The 14,031-nt window shown below is 36.9% G+C and overlaps 1 protein-coding gene across 1 annotated transcript in view; it reads right to left on the bottom strand.

Moving 5' to 3' along the window:
* Window positions 1-14,031, bottom strand: part of CFAP54 (cilia and flagella associated protein 54) — a 290,017-nt gene that overhangs the window by 158,871 nt on the left and 117,115 nt on the right. Inside the window, exons 27-31 of the mRNA XM_025882575.2 lie at window positions 10,012-10,140; window positions 8,179-8,293; window positions 5,683-5,772; window positions 5,172-5,298; window positions 175-289 (exon numbers count right to left, since the gene is read on the bottom strand). Of these exons, the coding sequence (XP_025738360.2) occupies window positions 175-289; window positions 5,172-5,298; window positions 5,683-5,772; window positions 8,179-8,293; window positions 10,012-10,140 (576 nt within the window). The remainder of the gene's footprint in view (window positions 1-174; window positions 290-5,171; window positions 5,299-5,682; window positions 5,773-8,178; window positions 8,294-10,011; window positions 10,141-14,031) is intronic.

The following is a 14,031-nucleotide window of genomic DNA, read 5'->3' on the forward strand; positions in this document are numbered from 1 at the left end:
GCACTCTCTTTCTCTCTCAAAAAAAAAATTATAATTTACTGTATAATAATAAAATTGTCTGTTGATATTTCCTTCTGTTTCATATTATAATAAATTATAATGCAGCCAATCATCTTTAGATACATGAATCTCTTATTTCATTAATTTAAAAATCAAAACTCGTAAGACACTTACTCTTCCAATCTCCATTACTGCAGCTTTGAACTTCTTCAAAGGTTTAGTTGTCTTTTTATACAAAACATTATCCTTATATTTCATTCTTCTTATTCCAAGTAGGGACTCATTCCTCCTAATACAAAAAGATAAAGTCAGTTAAAAGGATCTGTAAGAATTTGCAAAACTACACCAAAGCAATAAATCTTTAATGAATGTTGTCACTGAAATGGTATGAGAAGAATATCCAAAATTATTTTTGTCTCATGCATAAATAAGATTGTGATATTCCTAATCATCAAGGAATAGCTGGCCTCTTGAAAGAGCAAAATGTAAATCATACCACAAAATGTGATGAGAACTGACGTGTGACATAGGAAAAACAGTATTGGATTGAAAATAAAACATGAACATGTCCCTTTAAAAGTGAAAATGTAATTATGTAAGAGTGACCCTGGACAAGCTATCTTGCTTGCAACAGATTTCAGTCTCTTTGGTTCCATCATGTCCAGGCTCCTAGCCACTATCACCTTCTGGATACCAACAGGTGCTAAGCATTTTATATGCCTACAAAAACTGTTCCCTTCCCCCAATCACTTGTTGAAATTCTTAATCTCATTTTTTCAATCTGCCATGGACCCCTATGGTAATTCTTCAAATACTGTGAAGTCTCTTATTATCCCTCCTTCTACTGATACTTATCATTTATTTTCCCTGCAATTTATATATTTTCTAAAATTTATATTTCTTTGAGTAAGTACTTGCTAATACCAGCAAATCCCTGCTCTCATTGGGGTGCCTGAGTGGCTCAGTCGGTTAATGGCTAGGAGCCTGGACATATCGGTTAAGCGCCCAACTCTCAGTTTGGGCTCAGGTCATGATCTCAGGGTCCTGGGATTGAGCCCCAAGTCAGCACAGAGTCGGCTTGTCCCTCTCCCTCCCCCTCTGTTTCTCTCTCCACTCATTCTCTCTCTCTCTCTCTCTCTCTCTCTGAGTAAATAAATAAAATAAAATCTTAAAAAAAAAAACCCCAACCCTGCTATCCCATGATAAATGGGGTCCAAAACCTTAAATTGAATAAAATGTAGGGTCACATCAATACAAGGCTAATGAAATGACTGGATGAATCTGGATAGCTAGTTACACTGGAGGTGGGGATCCACCCTCTGCGACTTGCATTTTGAAACTGGTTGCCTGCCGCTTTCTAAGCAGGTTGGTCTCTTCCCTACCTCTCCTGACTCTCCCACCCCCCAGAATGCTTGAGCTCGTTGCTATTATGGCAGGAAGAGATGGGAAGGAGAGGAGGTCACAGATAAACACTTGCCATCCTCCTATCTTCTTAACATTCGCCTCCATGCTCTGAAGAATTCTCACCTCCTGAATCAATTAAACTCCTCCACTTCTCAACCTCTTCACAGAATTCTTCCTCCTAGCCTTTTATTTTGTTTATGGTATGTTATGAAAAATGGTATTTTAAAATTTTTATGTAGTCAATGCTATCGATCTTTGATTTCATGGCTTATTCACTGTTTTGATTACTTATATTACTACCTTTTTCTAATGTGAAACATTGAATCCCAATAGCTATCTGCCTATTATTTCACAAACAGAACTCTGTTATACTTTATCTGATAATACAAATCTCTTTTTGCTCTTTTTCATTTTTCAAATATATTTCATTATTCTACACCATTCCGTAAAACTAACATGATCGGAGTTACATTAAGCCAACAAATTAATTTGAAGATAATAGAAATTACAGTAATCCATCTGCCCATTAAGTAATACACTATGTCTCCATTTATTCAAGTCATTTTTAAAAATATATCTTAGTAAAAATGTTTGGTCTTCTTTTATTAACCTAAATCCCCTCACAAATCCTGATAAATTTAATCCCATGCTTCATAGAAATGGGATCATTTTTCCATTATTCTTTCTAGTTTATATAGGAAAGCTATTGGTTTTGTAGCTAGCTATCCTGTGGAATTCTGTTATTTCTGATAGTTATCAGTCAATTAGCTTACGTTTAAAAAAATTATTATTTGCAAATACCAATCATTTTATCTCCATTTCAGAGTATTTCACTGTGGCATTCATTTGACAAACATTTTTGAGACCCTATTATGTGATAATCACATGAATTCTAATCCTAATTTCTATTTCTTATTTTAATGCACTGGCAAGAATTTTCAGAACAATATTAAATGATAGAGGGAAAATAAGTTTCCTTATTATAAAGCTTATTTTAACAGAAAATATTCTTCTAATCCTAGTTTGCCAAGAATGGTTGTTGAATTTCACCACATGACTTTTTAGCATTTACTATAGGCTCTTTTGCCTACCAGTAATAATTACATTTCCAGATTTCCTACTATATTTATATTGATAATAAGATCTACATTTTCAATACTGAATTTACAAGCTATTTTATGAATTCGTCTCCATATACTGCTAAGTAAGACTGATTCATAATTTTCTATTTTTTTAATTCTTTTTATAAACCATTATCAGAGACTCCTGTGATAAATTTACTAGCAAACTTTATACCCATGTACTGAAATAGCTTTATGTAAAGTAAAACTTACTTGGTTCCTTTAAATATGAAAGAACTAGCCTTAAAAAAAAATCTGAGCCATTCTAATTCTTTTTAATACTTCAATTTTTATAATTTAAATCTTTCCAGATTATCATCACTTTCAACTAGAAATTTCAAATTTATTCATATTAAATTATATATGCTGCTATCTAATGTTTGTTTAACCCCTTCCAAATTTAGAATTATTACTTCTTTGGATTACTTATATTTCACTTTTTCTTATTATGCTTGCTGGAAACTCACCTAATTTATTAATATCTTCAAAGAACCAGTTCTAGCAGTTATCAATTTTTTTTTAAGAGAGTGAGCACGAGCAGTGGTGGGGGTATAGAGGGAGAGGGAGAGGAAGAGAGAGAATCTCAAGCAGCCTCCCCGCTCAGCATGGAACCATTCGGGGGCTCAATCTTATAACCCTGAGACCATGACCTGAGCTGAAATCAAGAGTCCAATGCTTAACTGACTGAGCCACCCAGGTGGCACCTTCAATTAAATGATTTTAAAACCAACTTATAATTGTTTAATTTCAACTTTTATTTTTATTTTTTTCTGCTTTCTTAGATCAATTTTATTTTTCTAATTGCTAAAGTTCAATAAAAATTCATTTGATTTTATTTTTCTTATTTAGTAATAGAGGCTTCTAAAGCTAAGAATTTCTAATTGCTGTTTTGAGCAAATTTGATATTAGGGTTTCTCATCATCATTACTTTCAAAAGTCTCTATACTTTTGGTTAGATTTCTTTTTTGATCCAATAATTATATATATGGCAGTAATGTATTTTGTTATAAAATCTCAGCTTTATTATGCTGTAAGAGAATGTGGTCTTTACAAATTTTAGTCTAGGTTATCTACTGAGCCCTATTTTGCAGCTTAAATATTACTTTTTAAAAAATTTAATGAGGGCGCCTGGGTGGCTCAGTCGGTTAAGCGACTGCTTCGCTCAGGTCATGATCCTGGAGTCCCGGGATCGAGTCCCACATCGGGCTCCTGGCTCAGCAAGGAGCCTGCTTCTCCCTCTAACCCTCCCCCCTCTCATGTATTCTCTCTCTCTCTCATTCTCACTCTCTCAAAATAAATAAATCTTTAAAAAAAATTTAATGAGTGCTTTAAAGAGTGTTTAGTCTCAATTGGCTATATCTTATTAATTATATATATATTCTGTGTCCTTTTTCTTTTTAAACTAGCATGTTAAACTCTCTCAATATTATTATATTTTGTCAAATCAGCCTTGTCTTTTCAGCAGTTATTTCCATATACATGGATTTTTGTTATGTAAAATATGAAAATTCATGAAATATCTTCATTGTGATTTATAAGCATTATTGGTAGAATCACCCACTTTGAATGTGAAAAGGTAGAATTGAAAATAAGTAACAAAGAGACTGTTCTTTAAATGTTACCAGGACAACTGATAAACTGGGGAACCTAAAGTTTAATTTAAATCCCCATACCAAAATAAATTCCATATGGACTAAAACATTAAATATAAATCATAAAATCATAAAAGTGGAAGAGAATACAGCTGCATATTTGCCTGTTGCAGAATATTTTCTTTGTGCAAAAATATGTTAAGCATACAAACATAAAAAGAAAATAGATATTACTATCAAGGTAGAAATCAAGGTGTTCCATCTGCTCCTCCTCTATATTCTCTGACTTAAGAGAACAGCATCCTAAAACATCTGCTCAGCCTAGAAAATTGAAATCATTACCTTTGTTTTGAACTCAGTCACACTGCTCAATCTCCAACCTTGAGTCTTTTGTTACACCACTGGGTTAATGCTTCTAAGCTACTCACTCTGCTTTCCTCTTTCAGAATATCTATTATTCTTACGTTGGACCTGTGCAGTCAGTCCTCCAAATTTCACTGCACACCAAAAGTGTCTTCTGCTTCTCTCTGGTATTAAGAATGTGATTTACAGCTTCCAGACTTCTAATCTCAGCTACGGTCTTTTTAGTTTAATAGCACTTTCTGTCTAATTCTCTGATTACTATGACCTGTTTCATTTGATAAAAGCAATTTCCTCCTTTATCGTTTGAGAATATGAAGTACATATATTCCAAGCTTTTGTTCTAATAAATGAAGTACCTGTTTTAGGAAGAATGTTTTTCTATATGTTTTTATGAGAATGTTTCTCTTTTGCTGCCATTTTTTAAATAGACCTCATGTTATTGATGTTTCTTTTTACTAAAATGAGAGATAGGTCTATGCCCAATGGTGAAAGAAAAGCTCAGTTGTTGGAAGAAAATGTTTGTTTGTTTTTTTGTTTGTTTACATACACAGATACAAACCTTGGTGGCTGTTTACCCCACCCTAGGTGTATATACCCCATCCTCTCTTTCATCCACCTTATATATCTTAAAGTAACAATGTTACCCAGCTTTTAAAATTGTAAATATTAATAAAATATATATTACAAATACCTTTTCAAGAAGTCATAAACAGGATTTGTTATCTCCACCATAAGATGAAATTTTTCATCATTCATACATTTTAGCATCACTTGTGTAAAGAATTCTAGGAATCTAGGTCTCTGCTTAAATTTCATAACTGTGAAAACAAAGAAGTGTAGCAGTAAATGTGGCAAGAACTCCTGTCTTTCTAAGATCAAATAACCCTTTATAGTCTATATTTCATTTATTTTTCCAAATATCTCAGTGTTGAGAAAGAGTCCATAAAAGTTAACTCTAAATATGACAAGTTAGGGATCATAAGGGACCAAAATCTTTCCAGATTTTAAATCACATTACTGGACAGTCAATATTCTGCATTATTCTGAATAGGTAAGAATGGTCCCAGGGTCCTGGGATCGAGCCCCGCTTACCTTCTAGGTAAGAGCCTAGAACAGTGAAAGCTTTCAGACACAACAGAACCCACAGAATAAATGACCTTCAAAACTTGAGTGAACAGCATCCACACATTTAGGCCACCTACCTTCTTTTACAGCGCCTTTGATTGACCAGTTTAAAACAACAGGGTAAAGAAATATAGGGTCTTCTGCTCCTGACAGTTCAGCTGTAGCATCTAAGGTTTAAAAAATTAGTAAGTTGTAGGCTCCATGTAGCATGAATTACCAAAAATGAAAATTCTTTGGAAGGAACAAAACATAGGAAAATGCTCAAGTATTCATTCTAAATTACGTGCCTTCAAAATGTCAACTATATCATTATATTTTGGAGTTTAAAAAATTCAGTGATCTCAATTATTTTCCTTTCATTCCCCTCCCCTAAAAACCAAGGAGTCCACCACCAAATAGGTGAAGAGTGTCCAGGACATGAGTCTCTCATATTCAATAGCTGTCATCTATCAGCAAACCCCAGACTCTGAAACCTACCAATTACGTTAACTTCGTCTTTACAAAATTACCTTTAAAAGACAGTAAAGTATAGAATAATGAACAGCACAGCCACTGGAGCCAGGCTGTCTGGGTTCAAATTCTAACACAGACACTTTTTAGTTATGAGACCTTAGGAAGTTACTCAAAATCTCTGTGCCTCAGTTTATCTTTTTTTAAATAAAGGTTTTATTTATTTGACAGAGAGAGACACAGCGAGAGAGAGAACACAAGCAGGGGGAGTGGGGGAGGGAGAAGCAGGCTTCCTGCCGAGCAGGGAGCCCAATGAAGCACTTGATCCCAGGACCCTGGGACCATGACCTGAGCCGAAGGCAGACGCTTAACAACTGAGCCACCCAGGAGCCCCTCAGTTTATCTTTAAAATGAGGATAATAGTACCTTGCTCATATGGTTCTTATATAAGGGTTATATGTATATGTATAAAACACTTAACATAGTTCTTAGCACACAGAAAGCACAGTATAAAACTTTTTATTACTGTTTTGTTATTAAATCTATTGTTTAGCTAGTAACATTATGTTGTTTTTCTTAGTAAAATGTTTTTATTGATAATATGAAAATAATTCACATTTCTAAAACACTTTACATTTTGGGGTACCTGGGTGGCTCAGTCAGTTAAGCATCTGCCTTCAGCTCAGTCATGATCTCAAGGTCCTGGGATTGAGCCTGCTCAGTGGGGAGTCTGCTTCTCCCTCTGCCTCCTTCCCTGGGCACTCTCTCTCTCTCCCTCCCATGTGAATAAATAAAATTTTTTAAAAACATAAATCAGGGTACTTGGGTGGCTCAGTTGGTTGAGCATCATCCTTTGGCTCAGGTCATGATCCCGGAGTCAATCCCGGAGTCCGGGGATTGAGTCCCACATCAGGCTCCTTGCTCAGTGGGGAGCCTGGTTTCTGCCCCTCCCCTGGCTCCTGTTCTCTCTCTCTCTCTCTCTCAAATAAATAAAATCTTTAAAAAAATAAATCAATAAAAAATAAAACACTTTACATTTTAAAGAAGGTATAACAAGACAATCACACCTTTCCCAAAGCTAGGTTTACTGGTTATGTGACTAACAGAGCATTGGGTTTGATTCATAAATTCAACTTGAAACAGACTTGGAACATATGGAACATACTGAGAGAGAGAGAGAGAGAGAGAGAGAGCTATCCAGGTGAGGGAATTCTGAACCCAGATATAACTGAGGCACACAATAAGAGAGGTGAAGTAGGGACACCAAATTCTATGAGTGGAGTCAGATCCAAAAAGGCTGAGGGGCCAAAAGTGGAACCTCTGACTTGAGAAAAATTTAGAGAGAAAAGGTACTCTCTTGTTCTTCTAGAATATTTAAAGTACCTGCTTTTAAAAAGTGTGATAATATTTATCACCACCAGAAACTAAATCAATTTCTTAAGCAGATTTCCAAACTGCAAACTCCAAAATTCCAATCACTGTGTTAACATTGGTCCATTATGAAATTACCAGTTTGCACAATGACCTAAAATTAAACTACTCTTTCACTTGAGTAGACCATGGTTCAAATCACTCACACATTAACACCCTCCATGCTATCCTTTTATTTCTCGGTTACATTTTTGCCTTTAGAGTAGTGATTCTCAATTTTGTGTCCTCCTCTCCAATATATTTGGCAACATTTGCCTTCCAGGTGATTGTCGCAGCTGGTGGGATGGTGTGCCATGTATCCATAGGTAGAGATCAGGGATGCTGCTCAACATCCTATGGTACCCCACAGCAAAGAATTAGCTGGCCCAAATTGGCCATAGTGCCGAGGTTGAGAAACCCTGCTTTAGAATCAGAAGATTTAGGCTCAAAAACAAGCCAACTATGTAATCCTAAATAAATCACTTAATCTTTATGAACCACATGAGGCCGGGGGGGGGGGGGGGGGGGATGGGGGGAGTGGTTAATAATCCGTTATTAACAGAGTATTGTTAGGATTACTGGCATAATGTAAAAGCACCTTAAAGGATTTACCAAATGCTAATCTCATCTTAATCCTTTTAACAAAATATTTTCTGATTTTAAAAAGCATAACACTAAACAGAAGTATCTAGAAAGGAAAAAAAAATGACTACATTGCTTTGTCAGTTTGAGTAGGTGTGTCTCCAACAAGGCCAGCTGTTCATTTATTTTTTCAGGTAATAATATCTGCTGTGGCTTCTTCAGCTTGGAAGACTTCTTAGAAGAACCCTAAAAACATTGGTAAAGTGTAAGAATGTACCTCAACATGTTTCAACAACTGTCACTTTCAAGTAATAATCTTTAAATTATTATTTCATACTTTGATGCTTGGTAGACAAAACTATGATCTACATGGCCAAGTTATATAAATTAATAATAGTAATAGTCATTTCATTCTAACTAAATGACAAACACAATACTCAGTGTTTTATATAAGTTAGCCAAAATATTTCTTCTCTTCTTCTCCCTTCGTTCAACTTCCACTCCCCCAACTGGCACCACCCCCTTCACCCAATACATACATTCTTCTGAAAGCAGATGATGGTCGAACTCTAAAAAATCCTCAAAAGAAAATTCCCAGCCTGCCCTCAGCAATGTATTCCTTTTTCCTTTTTCTTTTTTCCTTTCTTTTTCCCTGAGGAGCTTCTTTACCACTAAGCTAATTGCCTCTGCTGCTTTGCCTTTCAGTGAAACATAACAAGATCGGCAATTAGAGGATTAAGCATAGACAGGTCTGTGCTCAGTCTCCCCACCATGTTTTCAACAGTCTGAGCCTGAGAACCGAATGTGTTAATGTCTCCTGTTCTCCAAAACAAACAAACAAAACAAACAAACAAACAAAAAAACCCTCCCAAGCCCCTATAGGCTTAAAGGGACCTTGAGTGGCTATAAGGAGTTCTGACTCCTATAAATTCGGTATTAGCTTCTCAGTCCCTATAGTCTTAGAAAGAAGTAGCATGATCTTCTGCTGGGCTGGAGGCTCCATGGAAAGAGGCAAGGAGTCCTGTGCTACAGTGATGTAAAGGAACAGGGTTGTGAGTCAAGGCCTGGGTGACATAAACAGCCCAGCTGATGAACTCTGAGAGTGAACACACTTGGTGAAAAAGCCCTCAAATTCCATCCAGCTTAATCAAAACTCTCTCTAGATAAAATAACCCCCACCCCCAAAAAAGGATTATGGCTAAAAAAAAAAAAAAGAAAAATGCATCCAGTAAAACAGTGGTGATTTTTGAAGCTTTTTGTGGCAAGCAAACACTTAACATATAATTCAGCATATAAAAGAGACAGAAATGGGGCTATTCCAACGGAAACAGAGTCCAGGAGTCTGGATAGTCTCTACCCCCACCCCAGTCAGTGAAGGGGCTTCAGATGATTCCTAGTGCTCCTCAGAAACCCAATAAACTAAGCAGCATTTCATAATTTGATCCACAAAAACACATAACCACGTGGTCTCAAGAAAAGGCAATAAAACAGGTTCTATAAGGCCCATGCTTGGGAGGCAGATATTAAAAAGCAGTCTCAGACATTAGCAGTCTCATAAAGTCTCATAAAGAAGACAATTTAGGTGTCACAGTGAGTTTAGGAAAAATCTACTGTGAACAAAGTAAAAAGCTCTGACATGTATTTACTACATTTTATAACCCGCCCAGAATAATAAAATCTTCAATTTGGGAGAGACTTAGAGGGCTTTGAGTTCCAGGTTCAGCTGGGTGTAGGAAGCTATCAATGCCTGACTAATGATCAGTACTGGTGAGAGGGGGGGCTTTTCAGTATTCTAGCAGGAATTCCTTTAAATAAGGAAGGTCTTCACTATATATTACTTTTTGTTTATATAAATATGACAAATTTAAACCTGATCAATATTCTAACACATTTGCAAATACTATATGACCCTACAAAGACTCAAATAAGTATATGTTTTAAGATGAGAAACAAAAATCAATTACCTCCTCTTGCATTTCTTCTTGGTCAGACACACCAAATAGAGATTTACAAACTGATGTGATGTCCAACATCTTTTTTCCATAATTTATAATCATTACTGCCAGGTCATATTCTTTCCATGAACGCAGAATCTAATCAAAAATATTTATTAATTACCCGTTGGAAACATTTGTCTATTTTCAAGTGTCATCGACCATCTTCCATAAATTCACAAGTCCTATTAATATTTTGAGTCTAAGAATTCCCCTGATTTTGTTAAGGAAATTGGAAATTTACCTCCAGATCCTATTTCCCTACAATTAAAATTGCATGATTCCACTGCTTTAAATAAAGGACAAATAACAAGGTTATCTGATCAATTATGAATTCCCCATATTTCTGGGACATATATCCATACATGTTTTGGTGTAGGAAGTTAATAATTAAGAAAATATTTCCACTTAGAAGATCTATTTTATTTTTTATTCTTTTTTTCATTTTTATTTTAATTTTTTATTGTTATGTTAATCACCATACATTACATCATTAGTTCTTGATGTAGTGTTCCATGATTCATTGTTTGTGCATAACACCCAGTGCTCCACGCAGAATGTGCCCTCTTTAATACCCATCACCAGACTAACCCATCCCCCTACCCTCCTCCCCTCTAGAACCCTCAGTTTGTTTTTCAGAGTCCATTGTCTCTCATGGTTCGTCTCCCCCTCCGACTTACTCCCCTTCATTCTTCCCCTCCTGCTATCTTCTTCTTTTTCTTTTTTCTTAACATATGTTGCATTATCTGTTTCAGAAGTACAGATCTGTGATTCAACAGTCTTGGACAATTCACAGCGCTCACCATAGCACATACCCTCCCCGATGTCTATCACCCAGCCACCCCATCCCTCCCACCCCCCCACCACTCCAGCAACACTCAGTTTGTTTCCTGAGATTAAGAATTCCTCATATCAGTGAGGTCATATGATACATGTCTTTCTCTGATTGAGTTATTAGAAGATCCATTTTAAAACAAAATCATTCTAAAAAGGCCATATAACTACCACCTCCTGTCTTGAGTTGCTTTCTATGTGAAATGCTACATTACTGACATCATAATGTCTTCGGTTGAGGGAGGTGGTTATATCAGTAAATGATTTAAAAGATATTCTGGCAGTGGACTAAACTAGAGATAAGCTGTTTTGGGCAGATTCTCTGTGAACCCTAGGGGAAACAGACACTGCAATCATAAAAAGGGGAGCCTCTCTCAGCCACAATTCGTTACTAATCACTATTCTTCGGCCTTTTCTTGCCAGGCCCTTGCCTTCCTCTCTAGTGTACACCACTCATTTCCTTGTACTTTAAACTTACAAAATACTGAGTCGAATATAATTTCTGACACTCCCCATGCCTTCGTACCCCTGAGGCATTTCTCAGAACAACTTGCCCACCTTATTTATGTAGCTTTACCTGGTCATGAAAACCTGGGCTCCAGCATCGACAGGAAAAGTTTCCCAGGCCAGCAATCTAATTTGCATACACTCTGCTGTAGTGAAGCATCATATGAAGGGGACACATTCATGGTGAACCACATAAGGCAATTCTCTAGGAGTCTAAATAAGCTTGTAGGAATTTGTTAGATGTAGGTGTGTTCTGTCAAGCTGAATAACTTAGTATTTAAGATAAGTAACAACTGTTACTTCCCATGCAGGAAAAGGATATATATGTGACTAGTTGCATAAATCTGATAATACCTACCTGATCCAAAGTGCTAAGAACTGGAAATATTTCTGTGGAACCAGGCAATAGCATTAAACTAAGCTGACTGTGGAAAAGAATGTAGGTAGGAAAATGGTGAAATAAAGTTTGAAAAGGTAGATTGGATTAGGTCAAACAGGACCTTGCATGCCAGGCGAAACAGCCCAGTCTCATTATAAAATTGATATGAGAGAGAGGATGTTTTATTAGAAAGCCGAAATGAGCAAATACTTCCTCTCCTTTCAACTTAGCTTTCTGACATACTTGGGTCCAAGGCTTGGAGAGAAGTAGAGAGAACTGTGCAATCTTTTCCCCTCGTTTTAATATGCCAGTAGTAAATGATAAAGAATTTCTCCAATCATCAGAAAAATAGAGAACCAATTCTACTCAACACACCAAATGGTAAACAGAAACAAAAAGACCATGCCAAATGTTTAGCAAAGTAATTTTTAAACAATGCAAAAATAATGAAACATTTAAGTGGCATCTTTATTTGGAATTCTGACAACTTTTAGAAAAAATACTGCTGCTTAAAGAAAGATTGAGCCATCTGAAAAGATTACCAATGTTTTTAAACAGAACAGAGAAAAGAAACAGAGCCATTAGACTAAGTGGGCTTTCCATGTCGTAACAGAAAATCCATACAAAAATGTGGTTATAAAAAATGAACACCTAAAATCTGGGACTCAAGGTGAGGCCAGGGCTCTGGGGCTATTGGTCAGGCTGGAGGAAGCTTCTGAAAGGGAATAACATTTGGGACAGGACCAGCTCCAATATCAAAATCCTGACATCAATATCTGTTTTACGTTTTACAAATGTCCAGAAACATTCAGGGTCATTTCTACAATAATATACTTGGATCTCAATATGATTCTTCAAGTTGGGGGGTGGGGTGGGTAGTGGAGTTTTGGATGGCATGTAAAGCAATGCAGGGCCAGCCCCAAGCTGCTGTGCGCTACGGGAGAAAAATCCCACAAATCCCAAAAATCCTACAAATCCCTCCTGAGAGAGGAGACATGTAAATTCAAGGACTTCAACATGCACTAGGCCCCAAATGCTGGTCTTTTGTTCCAGGTCAGGAGTCTCTCCCATCTTCTACAGGGTCTGTTGTGAAACCTCCCGTTCTTCTCAATCTCTGAAACCCACCGTTACTCCCCACCTCCTATCTCTCTCTATCTCTCTCTCTCTCAGCAAATGACCTTGCTTCCTTTAAACAGAAGAAATGTAGGGAAACTAGCTTATCTCCTATCTACACACTCACCTGTAACTATAACCATCCTACCCTCCTGTTAGAGGAGAGAGGTCAATCTCCTGTCCAGACTAATCCCTCCCACATGTACTAGGATCTCATCGCCTCCTGCCTTCCCGGGGATCTCGCTCCTTTATCCACATCCCTTCCCTCTCCTGGTTCCTTCCCATTAATGGTCAAATGTGGAGTACCTGGATAAGCAGAATTGGTTTTTTGGTTGGTTGGTTGGTTGGTTGGTTGATTCTTAGCAGAAGTTGCTATTGGCAAGCTGCAAGCAACAAGCTGCCTTGGAATAGAGTTTCTCTGTTCTGGAAGAAATACTGCAGTAGCTGCTATCAGTTATTTAAATGTAAAGTGAATAGTTGCCCAGTACCCTGGAAAGAAAGTGTAACCTGGCCTTCTCTTACTTGAAAAAGACACCCCTCTCCTGGAAATACTTACTGATGGACAAGTTTGGGGAGAAAAGGCCAAACAGAGAAGATATTCTAAAGAACAGTAGCCTTCGAAGATGTACTTTTAGCTCAGCCTAACACTAATCAATTTGTGTGTAATCATAATATCAGATGGAAGAGGGTCCTTGGGATTGTGATTATGCCATGTGAGAATGGCAGAACTAATAGCTGCAGGCAGATCCTCAAGGGAATGACAAAATGGCTTTGGACTAATCAACTGTCCGATTCTTCCTCGTGACTCGTGGAAGCAGAACTGGCCCCCTGGATTAAGTGCACCCTTGAGGTTCTTAAATAATTCTCTTCTCTTCTCACTCTCCACACTGTTCCCAGAGGATATCATCTATTTCTATTATTCAGTTGAGTCCATATATTAATGATGGCTTTGTCTTTATACGTATTTGTCCTCTCTTGAACTCCGAGCCTATAGGTCCAATTATATAATATTTACCTCTGGATATCCTATTAGCCCCCAAATTCAATAGATTCAAAATTTATTATCTTTTCTCCCTTTCTTACCCCAAATTACTCCTTATCCAGAGTTCAACAAATAGCATTGTATTCACCCAACTGCTGAGGCCAGACAGCTGGAT

Source organism: Callorhinus ursinus, unplaced genomic scaffold (assembly GCF_003265705.2).
Source record: "Callorhinus ursinus isolate GAN/ISIS: 27379988/994484 unplaced genomic scaffold, GSC_fseal_2.0 scaffold14, whole genome shotgun sequence".
In the NCBI taxonomy this organism is placed as follows: domain Eukaryota; kingdom Metazoa; phylum Chordata; class Mammalia; order Carnivora; family Otariidae; genus Callorhinus; species Callorhinus ursinus.